The following is a 15000-nucleotide window of genomic DNA, read 5'->3' as shown; positions in this document are numbered from 1 at the left end:
GAGTGAGGTTTCCCTGCAGTGAAAATATTTGCTCATGAAAAAAAAGAGAAAATGCAAAAAAAAGAAACGCAAAGCTCAGAGAGTATTTATTTCGGTGGAGTCTTCTGCCATGTTCTAAATGTGGTTTCTGTGCTTCTTGGCCCTCTGCGCAAACTCTTGGCCCGGGCGTCGGGGAGTGGTTGGCTCTTATAAGTTCTCCCCGAGCTGCGCTCTGTCAGGTTACAGGCCTGGGGTTCTGCTGGGTTCAGTGGCCCTTGCGCTGCCGGGATGGACGCTCCCCTGGGCTGGTCCTGTCTCGGGTTTATGACGGAGGCAGTTCTGGTCTGGCCGCATTTACAATGCCCTGGGTTCTAGTGGAGCTCTGTTTGTAGTGGCTGAGGATCTGAGCCGGCTCCTCCAGATCTCCAGGGCAGGCGTGTGTGCGTGTGTGTGTGTGTGTGTGTGCGTGAGTGTTTGATGGAGTGCGTGTGTATTTGATGGAGGGTGTGTGCAACAGTGTGTGAGAGAGAGAGAGAGAGAGAGAGAGAGAGAGAGAGGGTGGGGGGTGTTTTGGTTGTGCATGGGTGTGTCTGCATGTTGTATGTGTATATGTGTGTGTGTGTGTGTGTGTGCATGCTTGCGTGTGCATAGTTTGCATGTGTGTGTGTCTATGCATGTCTCCGTGTGTATGTTCAGCAAACCACAGAGCCTGTGGTCACTGGGGCCAGCACTATAGCTGCAGACGGAAAAGTGAAAGTTGACGGACAAGGAGGCCTGAGCAGGGTGGTGTCGCTGGCGGTGGGGGTCTGGGTCAGTCCGCCTAATCATTTCAAACCCGCACGCACACACAGAGCTCCCAAAGGCCTTAGAGCTGACGAGGGGGGGTCAGCAAGGGTCAGCGGGGGCAAAAGGGGGCACACAATGGACTCTCTCAGAGCGGCGGCCATCTCAGTCATTCCACAACTTCACCCCTGCACCCCCACCGCCGGCACTTTCCATCCTGTCCGTCACCCTGGCAGCACAATACGAATACCACCTGGGCCTGAGAAAACGGACGGGAGACGGCGAAACACAAGGAGAGGCCAGCACCAAAGGAACGGGGGGCAGGAATGAAAGGGCAATTGATTACCAAGTGCTGTCCAAGAAAAGGGAAAGTGACTGGGTATCTGAGAAAGAGTACGGGAAGATATGGCTCGTCTTTCGAGTTGGGTTCTTGTTTGGAACAAACACTGCCTTGTTTATTGAAAGATAAACACATTGTGTAAACAGTCGTTTATTTTAAAGTTAAACGATTTTGAGATTTAAATTAATAGGCCTCTCTTATGACTTGCTATTCCACTAAAACGATTGGAAGAGAAGTGTTTCCCACGATTGAGCCATTAGTGTTGATACACACACAAGTGCTCTAATAACAGGAAACCTCTCTTAATTGTGGAATCTTCTTTACCCAAGATGGGAAAATGACATAATTCAGTGTTTATGCCGGTCAACAGACTCCTTCATGTGAAGCCACTTGTAGTGTCTAAGCAAACGATCTTCACACATTACCACCATTGTCACATGACCGTGAATTTAACCAATCGAGGCAGTCATAACGAGGCTGAACAGTTCCACCACAGTGCGGCAGGAAGTTCTCCAGATAAACACGTGGGAGAGTCACTGTAAACATCAAATCAGAGGAGTGAAGTGATTTTGATTAGAGAGAGCAGTCCGATTTGGGGAAGGTGTGTGTTCAAAACACGCGTCTATCCCTGTAAACAAACACATCATCATCAAGGACACCAACACACGCACGCGTGCACACACACTCACACACACACACACACACACACAAGTGCATACACACACGCATAGAGGTCCTACTTTTACACTGTTGATTACACTGATGACTCTCATAGGGAAAGTACACTAAATGTTTCTTTGAGTTTGGTGTTCTTCAATGGAGACATCTATTTCTGACTAATGGTCTGAGACAGGCTTTAAAGTCTAGCCAGGTACAAAGTTGGGGTTCACATCGTGACACATGTGGTCATTTCAACTGTCCAGACACAGTACACACAGGCACGCACACACCCGCCCACGCATGCAAACATACACACACACACACACACACACACACACACACACACACACACACACACACACACACACAAGCTCTCTCTAAGAAAAATACACAGATAAACAGACACACACAGAAAGCTGATGTTCACATTCATTACTGCCTTCAGTTAATTACACATAACGCTGAGGTTGGCATAAGTTATACCCTCTCCATGGAGGGGACTGGTATAGCCTTTTACCACACTGTCATTAACCATGGTAAATAGACGTTTGCCTTTTAATTCATATTGTCAGTCACTGAGTTTCTGGCACAGTAGACTACATTTTCACATGCCACAAAACTTGTTTACACTATTGAGTCCAATTTTATTTAATTATTTTTTCCACATATCACTTCATCGTTCACTGTGTAGAAAATGTTGATATTGCTTAAACTTGGAGGATGAATACCAAGCGAGTGACAAAGACTGTCTGATGTGCCCAACAAACATGACTCGGCAGCATCCCTGGAGCTTTTACATAGCTCCTGGCTACCAAAACTTTCGACCAATCAGAGCTCCGCTTTCCTCTGTACGGAGAGAGAAACATGGAAGTCTAACCTGGACACCAAGACAGACCCAGAAAAACCTCCCATCTACACGAAAACATCCTAAAGTAGTCTCGTTTTAGTTTACACAAACTGTTATTCAACAGACAAAAGTTCGTTTTAAGCAATGACAATGTTGGGTATGTACGTGCCAGACAGATTTGCTCTGAAGTCATCTAAGGTCCAAGACGGAATCGGGCTTTACACCGCGAGAAGAGTCAAGAAGGTTTGTTCATTTGAGTTAGGAAAAACGAAAACAAATACACAATTGGAGACGCGTTTTAGACTAATATGCTGCCGCGTTTAGGAAAAATACGTTTATGCTGGCTTCTCACCACGATGTAAGGTTTAAACGAGTGGTTTAAATGCATAGCGATAGCAAGTTCGCTGTTCGTTTTACAGCTGCTGACGTGAACTGCCACGTATGGAGGAGTGGACGTTTGCTGCCTCGATAGTCCAGCTGCAGCATAGTATTTCCAATGTATCTGCTGTTCGCGCATTTGCAGCGTAGGCTACACGAAACTACCTAGTTTGATGCCCGTTTACGCTGAAGTGTACCAACTGTAAATGAAGCGCTGTCAATTATACAACATTCGTAGAACAATGAAAGACACTTAGATGAAGGGTAGCCTACAGTTTTCATTTGTGACTTTCAAGAATAATAATGAATCAAGAATTGCCCCAAAGAAGCATTGAACGGCCAACAGTTAACTTTTGTACAGCTTAGGCTACAATTAAGAGTCTATGTATTTTGTAACGGATAACTTTTATACAGTGTAACTATTCATATTTGTCATATGGCTTATATTTAACTGTTTTGTCTAAGGGAGAGAAGTTTGGCCCATTTGCCGGAGAGAAGAAAATGCCGAGCGATATGGATGAGAGCATGGATCCGCGATTGATGTGGGAGGTGCAGTAATCCATGATGGCTCACTGTGGATTTGAGGACTGACATCATCACACCCCATGCATGCTTTTCCTTTGTACCCTACAGTATCTGATACATATGGCTATCAGTCTGAGTGCGTGTGTGCGTGCCCGTCTGTGTGTTCCTATAAGGCTCAATGTTGAATGTGACAGATGTCAGTAGTAGCTATAGAAATATAGTTAGATATGAAGGCAGATTGATGGAAAGACATAATGACACAGATACATAGACAAATAGAGAGACAATAACTTTTTTTCATGAAGAGAAGTAGTAGAAAATTATTCTTTAAACACTCAAGGGTCTCAATCTTTTTTTCATTTTCCGAAGCAGCACAAAACCCTTCACTGGATTGCTTCCAAGTAATGTCTAATTGGAGCAGGCATACAGACGATGTGCTCATCTCGGCTCATACTTATCTCGTGCCATCTCGTTGTATTGCTGAAGTTCCAGCTTGCCAAATTCCACACAGTGCACCACAATATAAGTTGATGTAATTGTTAGATTCCCCTACAAGGATATAATGACACACAGATAGCCTCACTGAATGTACACAAGTGTCTGCAACACTGAAGTCTGTGTGTCGTGTGTTTATATATGCACTACGGCTGTAATTTTTACCTTCTTGATGTCATTGGGTTCAAATTCTCTTGTGACATCTGTAATAACAGCTTTTTCAAATCTTGATTTATATTTTTAAACCGTATGATATTATCCTCTGGTATTCAATGGGGCAATTTTCAATCTCTGCACTACAATTTTTTAGCCAATTTTATCAAGTCTGGGAAGATATTTGAACTCCGAAGTATGTACACTTAGTATATAAAGCAGTTTTGTGTAAGACTATAACAGCAATTTAATGATTTGGGTTTGAGCAGTTCAGTAATCATCAGACGGTAATTATTAGCCTTGGGTTTTTGTTGGCCACAGATACTATCCCACTCTGTAGAATAATGTAGTCATTATTTTAACATCAAGGAAAGTGGCAGCATGTTTTAGAACACTTGATAACTTGAGTGCAATGCATCTAATTGAAGTGCTTGAGCACTCACATATCCAGACAGAGAACGATTCAGATCATCTCAAAACTGTCAAACGGATGAACTGATTAGCTGACAGAAACATTGAAAATGCACGTACTGGTTTCCAGCGAGGAACATAATGTTACATTTGACTTGTAATAACATGCCTGTGAAAATCAACCGCGTTTTTTGAACGCCAGTGTGCTCTGTTGGGCTCTGTGCTCTGTTGGTGTCTGTTGGGAGTGTGGGCCTTTAGATGGAGGCTCAGTGCTGCGGTGGCGACCAGTTTTGGCAGGTTTTCCATTGTGTGTCTCGCAGGTACGGGGGACCAAAGGCGACGTGTTGTACATCCTGGACGCCAGCAACCCTCGGCACGCTAACTGGCTGCGCTTCGTCCACCAGGCGCCGTCGCAGGAGCAGAAGAACCTGGCGGCCATTCAGGTACGAGCCAGCCGGTGCTCCGTAGATAACGACACCTCCAGTCTTATCGCGCAGCCAGATTCAAAGACTCCAAGACTCAGAGCCAGGAGAGAGAGAGAGAGAGAGAGAGAGAGAGCGGAGTGGGGGTGGGGGTTAAGAACAGAGAGATGGAGGGAGGGAAATGAGGAGAGAAAGAGAGACGACGAGAGAGTGAGAAGAAAACACAGGGGAAAAAGGAAAAAGGACTGTGAGAAATAGACACAAAGAATGGGAAAGAGAAGAGAGCCAATAAAGAAGAAATGAACAAGGAAAGGGAATTATAAAAAGAGGAGATTAGACGGCTCAATGGTGTTTTTTTGCCCCCAACGGCACCTTCCAGGCAGCACAGCCTAAAAGGCACTACCTTTACCCTATTCCTAACCTTAACCCCCTCAACCCTCATCCTACCCCCTAAACTGAGGGGAGTAGTGCCTTGAAGGCAGCGCTGCCTGGAAGGCACCATTGAGGGCAAATAATACCAAAGACCAGATTAGACGGATCACGAGAGAGCACCAAGACAGAAGGGAATTGCAGGATTCATGAGAAAGGACTAACTCATCCAGTCATGATGTTAGATTATCCTGTCACACCTATAGTAAGCAGGCCTAAATATACCTGAGGAGAAGAGCAGACAGGCAGAAAGAGGCACTTGGACGGTTTGTTTTGTCTACGCATGCAGACATGTTGTGAAATCGGTTCTCTGATAGAGGTCTGAGGCGAGTGATGCAGGGCTCGGGTTTGTTTGATAACTGTGTCTTGTGTGTAATGAGCCTTGGTTAAACACAGGTCTTCAGCAGAAGACTTTGACCGCTCACCTACCTCTCTGTGGTCGTGCTCCGAATGCCCTGTGAGGCTTTTAGGTCAACTGTAAAGTCAATTGTGTAGTTGCTGCCCTTTATTGCCTTGAACAGAAGATAAATTTGATGTCTGTGTAGCCAAGATCCACGTAATTTGGGACAAATAGTGTGACTCATCAGAACAGCAAACAAACACCGAAGAGTTCTTCCAGCTGTGGGTTTTTTTGTTTTATTTTTGTTTTTGCCTTCTTGTATTTTTAAAATGCCAGTAGTTCTTGCAAGTCCTACCCACCCATAACTCAGGCCCACCCAAACACAGACATGGCATCTGTAGAGACAGAGAGAAGGAGAGAAACAGAGAGAGAGAGAAAAAAAAAAAGAAAGAGAGAGAGAGAGAGAGAGATGAAGCACTGGTAAATTTCAGACTTCTAATAATAAAGCAGACTTGCAGAGAAGCATGTTAGCCCAGGACCTGTGGTCTGCAGTCTATGGTTTTGCCATTAATGCTACAGCGCTAAAATCCAGCAGCCGCTCAAAGGTCATACATGTGCGCTTCCAGCTCTGGGTTCCATCAGCTGTGACATTTATAGCATTTTTTTTCTTTTCAGATTAATATATGTGCATATTTATAATCCAGAGGAAGACGGACTGGGACACTTTGATTTCATTCGTGTGTGACCTTTGGAAAATGAACGTTAAAAGACAACATATTTAGGGCTCCAAGTGCTTGACCTTTGACCTTAATCAAGACTAGCAGACGAACAGACCAATGTCTCATCGTAATGGGACTTGGGTCCTTCATGTTGTGTATGTCAAAAGTTGGTATGCGTGTGAGCGTTTGCGTGTGCTTGCATGTGTGTGTGCGTTTGTGCATGCATGTATGAATGTGTGTGCATTTGTGTGTGTGTGTATGTGTCTGGGTGTGCGTGTATTTAATTAATTTACCATACCCTGAGGCATGCAATCTGTATGGCATCAATACAAGTCAAGGAGCTGCCTGTCAGGCCTTAATAAAACACAGTAACATTGCTGTGATAAGGCAGAAATTATTTCCCTGTTTGACCTTAGTCTGTCTTTGATTCTCAACCTTTTTTTAATTGAACCTTACATATATTTTTTTGCTTTACGAGAATGTCTTTGATCACTTTGACAGTCTTTATGGTCTGCCTTTTTGGTCGACAGGATGGAGAGAATATCTTCTACCTGGCTGTGGACGACATTGAAACCGACACAGAGCTGCTCATTGGCTATCTGGACAGTGACATGGAGGAGGAAGAGGAAGAGGAGGAGGAGGAGGACATCAAGGATGGAGATGAGAGCAGTGTTGAGAGCAAGCATCTCAGTGAAGGTATGAATCACCAATGAAAGCCATACATTAGTAACTCTGGTATCTGTGGAGCTTCTTGTGTTGAAATGTACTGTACTAGCCATCTTGTTTTGTTTATTTTTTGGCTTTCTAACCTTTACTGATATATTAGTACAAATCAGATGGGGAACAAAATGGAGCTAAAGATGGACAATGAGTTCAGGAAATGACCTCATGCTAAGACCCAAACCTGCTTTCCAATGAGTACTAGACCCAAGTGTCATCTGGGACAGTTCATACATGATGCTTTCCTCTGAGATTGCTTTTCGTTGGCTAATTATTTTTACTGGATAGAGAACTTCTGTCTGCCCTGGTAGTGATAGTGTGTATTAAGTGTGTGTGTATTAAGTGTGTAGTGTGAAGTAACTGTCTGTCTGCCTGTGTCTCTCCACACGCAGAGCTGACCATTAAGAAGGAGGACCACCCATGCTTGCTGTGCGAGAGCAGCTTCCCCAGCGAGGAGATCCTGGCAGCGCACCTCCAGAGCCTGCACCAGAGGCCCAGCACGGAGGAGAAGGAGTTCAAATGCCGCAACTGCGGCAAGAAGTTCCCCGTCAAGCAGGCCCTGCAGCGCCAGTGAGTAGAGTAGAATAGAATAGAACTGATCTCAGCACAGTGCTAGAACAGAACCGCAACGCACCAGACACCTCGTGTCTACGTCAGTGTAAACATCCTATTCCATTTCCTGTGCCAGTGAGAAGAATAGAACTGATCTCAGCGCAGTTCCACAACAGAGACCACACCATGCAACTCACATCTAGATCAGTGTAAACATCCTCCTCCACTTTACCTCAGACTTGGCTTGTGACTAATGGCTTAAACAGTCAGCAGCGTGTGAACAAACCAGCGTTGCATTATGCGTCTGTGTGTCCTCATCACAAAGCGAGCACTCGCTACAAGACTGGGAGTTCCTTGAGGCCATGACTTGAGCCTCTGCAGTTGTATCTCAGTGTTTTTTTTGCCTGTGTCCTGCGATGATTTTGACATTGTACAGCCGTGTCTTGAGACCAGCCTTTGATTTGCTCTCTCTTTCTGTCCTCTCTGTTCGCCAGTGTGCTGCATTGCACGGAGAGCCAGGCCCCGACGGCGGGCGACTCGGCGAAGGCCCACCAGTGTCTGCTCTGCCACAGCTCCTTCTCCTCCGAGTCCAGGTACAGTAGGCTAGCTAAACGCCACGGCAACCACACTGACCACCAGCAGGGTTCCCACGGGTCATGGAATTTTTTGGAATACAGTCATTTCCTGCATATAAGCCGCATTGTGTATAAGCTGCAGGGCAGTGTTTTATGCAAGTTAAAATAAACAAAACCATATTATTAATACCATTAACTACACCCATGTATTAGCCTCATAGCTGAAGAAATTTTGCAAAATCAATGTATAGACTGCGGCTTATAGTCGGGAAATTGCGGTATCATGGATTTTGGAAAGTCTATTTCAGACATGGAAAGTCAGGGAGATGTGTCATTTTAGGGGCAAAGTCATGCAATATAAGGTCATTTTGTTGAAGCAGTTTAAAACATTGATACAAATATGTCCATGCAGAATTGGTGTACATCTGGTTATTAGCGTTACTGCTTGCTTAAGTAGCCCAACTTTTTGCACCATTCATTATATAGTAAGTCATGGAAATTCATGTTTTTTTGTCAGGGAAAAGTCATGGAATTTTATATTTGATTTAGAGAGGGAACCTTGGACCAGATACGCAAGGCCATGAGCAACATCTCATGTAATTTGTTCCATCTCTTTGGCTCTCTGTCCCTCCTTGTTTCTGTCTCCCTTTCAGATCTGCATGCAATTTACACAATGGATCGAGTTGTTTGTCTAGTTAGTTGTTTGTTTGCAAATTATTTATGTTTATGTTTATGGTACTTCAGCAGGCGCTTTTGTCCAAGGCGAATTACAATGACATTGATAAACATTACATTAGTACAATTGTTATTATATTAGTAATAGACTAAATAGACTAAATGCACTGTTAGTCAGAGTAACATAATAGTAACAGTATCCAGAATCATATACAAACCACAAGTCTGTGAGAATTAGTTAGTTGACAATAAGGTAAACAGATGGGTGTTTAGACGCCTTTTTAAGATCCCAAAACAAAAGAAGAGTATTATGTAAATCATTCCACAAATTATGGATCACAGATGAAAAGACTCTTGACTGTGACCTCTCAGGGGTGTATGGAAGGCCAACATAGAGAGGAGACATAGAAAGGATTGAGGAATTAAGATAGCAAGGTGTAGATGTTCTGGGCTATAGTGTCCTATATAGCCCAGATTGGGGGATTTTAATTTAAAGGAATACTATGCAACGTTTTTCAGTTAATCAACTCGTTCCATACTGTTATATATGATTAAATCATTATATGTCATTACGGTCATTACCGGTCGAACAGTGTTTTTTTTTGGCCGCTCTAGTGGTCTGTAGCGGTAAAACCACACTTGCAACTTCAGGAGACACCGGGCACGCACCCATGCTCTACTCCAGGAAGTGTCATGTAAAGTCTCATGAAAAGGCACGGCAGACTGACCGATTGAGGAGTTATGTCAAATATACACGCTAAAGCTGTAGGGGAAGCTCTGCAGAGAAATATGCAAGCATAAAACGAGCGAAAATGAAAAGTGAAAGCGAAACCGGCGATGAAATCGCCAATCCTGCATAGTATACCTTTAACTAATTTATACTGTAATGGTGAATCATTTAAAAATCTCTCTCTGTCTCTGTCTCTCTCACTTAATGTGTGTGTGTGTTTGTGTGTGTAGTTTTGAACAACACAAAGAGGCCTGTAAAGGAGATGCCAGGTTCATTTGTAAAGCGGAGAGCTGTGGGAAGAGGTTCAAGAGCAAAGATGCACTGAAGAAACACAAGGGTAACGTGCATACAGGTCAGCACACAGGAAACACGCACGCACGCACGCACGCACGCACACACGCACGCATGCACGCACAGGCCATTTTTAGAGCACAAAATGACACAATGAGAGACACATGTGAGAGACTACATTTAATAGTTTTGCGTCAATGTTTTGGAGAAGTCCAATACTTCATCTTCACCTAAATGGGTCTGACCCTCCTAGCAACACTGCAACGCTGATTAAATGAATGGCTTGTTGTGGTCATACTTTGATATTCTCTCCACTCTCTTCCTACTAGTCCGTGTGTGATTTCGGCTCACGCTCAAGATCATTTCCACATTAATCCATCCTTCCCCTCATTTCCGTGTCTTCGAAAACGAACACGCACCACAAACTCTGCTGTTTAAACAAAGGCATAATGTGAGCCTAATGACTTGTCAGAAAAAGATCCACCCCGTCGGTTGGAGTTCATGGCGAGAGCACGTTGAGCCCGTTGGACGCATGACGTCGTGGTGCATTGCGGTGATGTAGCGGCCAAACTATGCCTTTCATTGGCCTGAGCCGTAGCCTTATCCCCGGGCCAGGCTCTGTCTTGCATTAGGCAGCCGAGCCTGGCCGTGGCTGTGCGGGCGGCTACGTGGGCGAGCAGGAGGGGGGAAGTGGTGGCGATGGCCCCCAGAGACCAGTCTCACCCATTGGCCAGTTGATGTCAGAGAGATTCGGAGAGGAAGAAGATATGGTGGTGCGTGAGAGTGTGTGTGCGTGTGTGTGTGCATGCATGTGCGTGTACGTGTGCGTGTGCATGTGCGTGTGTGTGTGTGGGTGGAGGGGTGCTCTGTTGTCCCGCGTAATAAGTTTTTTTACGGCCTTATTAAAACTTGAGAAGGACTCGGTGGAAGCTGACAGCCTGCTCTCCCTGGTCATCAGCGAGCCTGTTTTGCTCAGGCGCTCATCTCCAGACACCCGGTTTGTAAGAGGAGGAAGTACAGCTGGCATTTGACCTTTCACCCCCGTTAGATGTGTGTGTGTGTGTGTGTGTGTGTGTGTGTGTGTGTGTGTGTGTGTGTGTGTGTGTGTGTGTGTGTGTGTGTGTGTGTGTGAGTGTGTGTGTGTGTGTGTATGTGTGTGTGTGTGTGTGTGTGTGTGAGTGTGTGAGTGTGTGAGTGTGTGTGTGTTTGTCATTTAGTGAGTGCCGCATGTCTGAGTGGACCGTAGCAGGAGAAGAGAGACAGAGTTGTCTGTGGGCACTTAATGTTTTCCGCTCAGCCACTTCCTGGCTCTCGAGGCGACTCTTGACTGCGTTATCGCCGTTTGTGGAGCTGCGCTGTTTCATGGCTGTAACACCTGCACGCCACCACTGCGTCTCCAAGCACGCACGCGGGAGAAGGTCGAAAGAGCGCTGGGACGAAATATACTACTTTTGGCTCCTGGCCAAACGGACAGAAAATACACATCCTCCCACACCAACCCCCCGTCCCATGCTGGCAAAAACAACCCGTCGAGCTGAGATTCCATTGTTTTTTTGTCTTTTTTTTTCACAGTAAGATCTTGCATGGAAGTTTGGCAAAAGATTCCCCCTGTCAAAGTGGGAAGAGGATTTCTTTGTATCTCTTTGGAATGAGGCCTTGGAACAGTTGGCATAGCTGTCAGCTCAAATCCTGCTTTAGCCCCTGTATGTTAGCCAAACGTTGTAACAACTCAGGCATATGCTGAGCTCAGGAATTCAGCCATCTTAAGATGGTCCATGAGTACTCCGACTTTGACTCCACACGGGCCATGTGTTCATCTTTGTGTTCTTTCTGTAGACAAGTACAACAGCTGCTTTAGTGAGTTTTGGAGTGAGTTTTGGCACACACACTGCATCAGTTCACACTCAGCGTCGTATGAAGTCCATTAAAACGTGTTGAGGAGTTCACAGAAATCTGAGTGTGTTGCCTGCGAGTTCCACGAGTATAATCCTTCGCTTGTTTTTTCTTTTTTTTGGTGCTTTTAGGCAGCGCTCGGAGGAAACTGATGTGTACCATCTGCAACAAGAAATGCTCGTCGTCGCTCAACCTTCAGGAGCATCGCAAGGTCAGAGGTCAACGCTAACCACCCCGTCCATCCCTCCAGCAGTGTCTCCTTCTCTTCTTCTACTCAGTCCATCCCTCTAGCAATGTCTCCTTCTTTTCTTCCCCTCCATCCCTCTAGCAATGTCTCCTTCTTTTCTTCCCCTCCATCCCTCTAGCAATGTCTCCCTCTCTTCTTCCATCTCAGCCCTCCAGCAGTGTCTCCTACCTTTTTTTTGGTCTCTGAAGGGCTCTGGTTTCTGTCTTGTGCGTTTCAATCCATCCGTGTCTTAGTTTTCGTGATTTTTGTCACCTGATTTTTAGATTTTCTGAAAGCATCCCTTCTCCTCCAATTCTGCTCTGCTCTCTCTATCTCTATCTCTCTCTCTGTCTGTCTCTCTCTTCATCCTCTTTTCATTCTCTCTCTCTTTCTATATTGCTTTCCCTCTCTTGCTCTCTCTCTCTCTCTCTCTCTCTCTCTCACACACACAGTGTGGGAGCTTAACTTTATGTTAACATTGTAACATTTTCCGACTCTGTGACACAGAGGAGGAAGGTCGGTTTTTGTTTCACGAGCCCATCCCTGTGGACCTTGTGAAACTCAAGAGCCACTGTGAGCAGACAAAAAGACTTTAACCTCGGCGTCAGGAGTCGTCTGGCCCCAAAAACCTTCACCGTGAGACAAAATGTCATCTCAAGCAGTGATAAAGCACAAGGCACTTTTGATGTATTACTCTAACACATGGAGTGCTCACATGCTAAAGGCAAAGCTTTTGAAACCACACTGGACAAACAGTAATAGTATACTAGCATCCCTACGCCAAGCACTTGAGACAAGGTTAACACAATAATAAGCTCATCGCATTCCATATTTAACGACATCAGGTCTAATTGTTCCGCTTGATTTTTTTCACCACAAAGGTCATACCACCTCTGCTAACCAGGAGAGGAGATGTCGGTAATTAGCCCGCCAAATGTGTATTTGTACAATTATCTCAGTCTGGGACATCACTAAACTCTCCAAGGGAGGCTTGTCTTTCAAGGAGAGTCATCACAAAGTTGTCGAGGCTGAATAGGCGTTGTGTACGTGTGTTTATGCCCAGAAATGTGATCGCGGACGAGCTGTTAGCGCGTCTCGGAAGACACCGCAGCGCCGCCTCTCCCGCAGGTAGCCAGAAATGACCGGCAGCCATCTGCCGCCGCGCGTTTTGATCTCTGCGAAAAAATATAATTTCCCCTCCTCAGATGTGGCTTTGAGTCTCTCAAATGTCAAAGCAGCCATTCCACTCTTTTAATTAAAGCTGGGGCCTTTAAGGCAGGGCCGAGGCGTTAATGTTACTATCTTGCTTGCATACACACGAGCGGTGCTATACGCCGACCTCGAAGACAATGGAGACGCGGTCTGACACCCGGGCTTCGCTGAAGGCTTTCAGAAGAGACAGTAAAAGTGATTCATCATAGAGCTATCTGGATGGCTCAGACCATGGATATGGCATTTATCTATGAAACGAGCCATTTTCTCCTGTTAACATGAAGCCGATGTGTCTCATTCTCATTCAAATTGAATGCATTCAGGGGAGAGTTAACCTTTGGGTGCCCACCAAAGCTTTCAGTTTTCCTCAGCTCAAGCACGGGGACTTCTCTGTCTCGACAAAATGGATCCAGAAAGTTTCTCCTCATAGCTCAGTTTCTTGTTGCAGTTGTTCTTTGTTGGTTTTTAATGGAGTTCCAACTGTTTGCTTTTGTCTGACAAGTTCCCATTGATGGCTAAATATGAAACATGACGAGAACAAGACATGCAGAGATCAAGACTTTATTTGTACCATCACATTCTATTACTGAGATGATCTGCTCCTCAAATAGTGTGCCATTTTAAAAGAGTGCCATGTTCTACAATTGCACAGCTGTTAAAGAGGAACAATGCCACTGAAACCCATTATTAACACAATTATTGCAATCAGGAAACTGAGAAAACTCTAGTGTAGCTGGCTTTTCTGGTCAGTTTAGAGATGGATTGCTAGAACTTTTGGAGCAGGATTCTTACATTTATTTATTTAGTGTTATGTGCAAAGTTGTTAAGCGGATAACATTTTACATAAAACGTAGCTGTTCCAAAATGAAGATTAAATTAGTTGTTATCAGTCGGGATGAGTAACTGTTAATCCTGATTTGTTAGAATTGTATACATTTCGAAGTTGTCCAACATTATGTTACCATAAATAAGCAGTGATTAATATGGACCACAGCAAACTCTGAATACTTGAGTGGTATTCACACTCTGTATTATCATAACTTTGCAGAGGAACCTTTCATAATAGGCACTATTGTGACGCAGCTGAGAGCCAGAGAGCTAGTCAAGCTTTCAGGCAGTTTAATTACATTTCCAGATGATGTGTGTGTGTGTGTGTGTGTGTGTGTGTGTGTGTGTGTGTGTGTGTGTGTGTGTGTGTGTGTGTGTGTCTGTGTGTGTGTGTGTGTGTGTGTGTGTGTGTGTGTGTGTGTGTGTGTGTGTGTGTATCTGTCTGTATCAGTGTCTGTGTCTGTGTGATGGTGTTGTGTGAGTGTGTGTGTGTGAGTGTGTGTCTGTGTGTACGTGTGTGTGTGTCACTGACAGTGTATGTGTGTTTTGGACAGAGAATCTGCAATGCTTCTTCTATGTCTGCAAGGGTTGAGGATTGTTTTTTCCCCAAGATTACAGTGCAAGTTTGAATGGGCAACCAAATCTCATCCCTTGGGCCATAAAGACAACTCTGTAACCTCAATACCTCGGGCCAGCACTGCCGTAGATGAGTAAACCGTCCCCCTGTCACTGGAAAGCCAGCAGACTGGTTGCCAGTGTTATTCTTTGGGCTGAGGTAATGTGTTATCTCTGTGATCCTATAGGTGCACGAGGTATT

General features: G+C 44.9%; 1 protein-coding gene across 1 annotated transcript in view; it reads left to right on the top strand.

The window, feature by feature from the left end:
- The first annotated feature begins 2648 nt into the window (after window positions 1-2648).
- The window catches only part of prdm5 (PR domain containing 5), a 54528-nt gene continuing 42176 nt past the window's right edge, over window positions 2649-15000 (top strand). The window contains exons 1-9 of the mRNA XM_062556508.1: window positions 2649-2852; window positions 3453-3536; window positions 4892-5014; window positions 7012-7179; window positions 7590-7771; window positions 8248-8346; window positions 9964-10085; window positions 12049-12128; window positions 14987-15000. The exon at window positions 14987-15000 is cut by the window's right edge and continues 71 nt beyond it. Of these exons, the coding sequence (XP_062412492.1) occupies window positions 2754-2852; window positions 3453-3536; window positions 4892-5014; window positions 7012-7179; window positions 7590-7771; window positions 8248-8346; window positions 9964-10085; window positions 12049-12128; window positions 14987-15000 (971 nt within the window). The 5' untranslated portion in view covers window positions 2649-2753. The remainder of the gene's footprint in view (window positions 2853-3452; window positions 3537-4891; window positions 5015-7011; window positions 7180-7589; window positions 7772-8247; window positions 8347-9963; window positions 10086-12048; window positions 12129-14986) is intronic.

Source organism: Sardina pilchardus, chromosome 15, assembly GCF_963854185.1.
Source record: "Sardina pilchardus chromosome 15, fSarPil1.1, whole genome shotgun sequence".
In the NCBI taxonomy this organism is placed as follows: domain Eukaryota; kingdom Metazoa; phylum Chordata; class Actinopteri; order Clupeiformes; family Clupeidae; genus Sardina; species Sardina pilchardus.
Note: the sequence above shows the minus strand (reverse complement) of the source record. Positions and strands in the feature narration are given on the sequence as shown.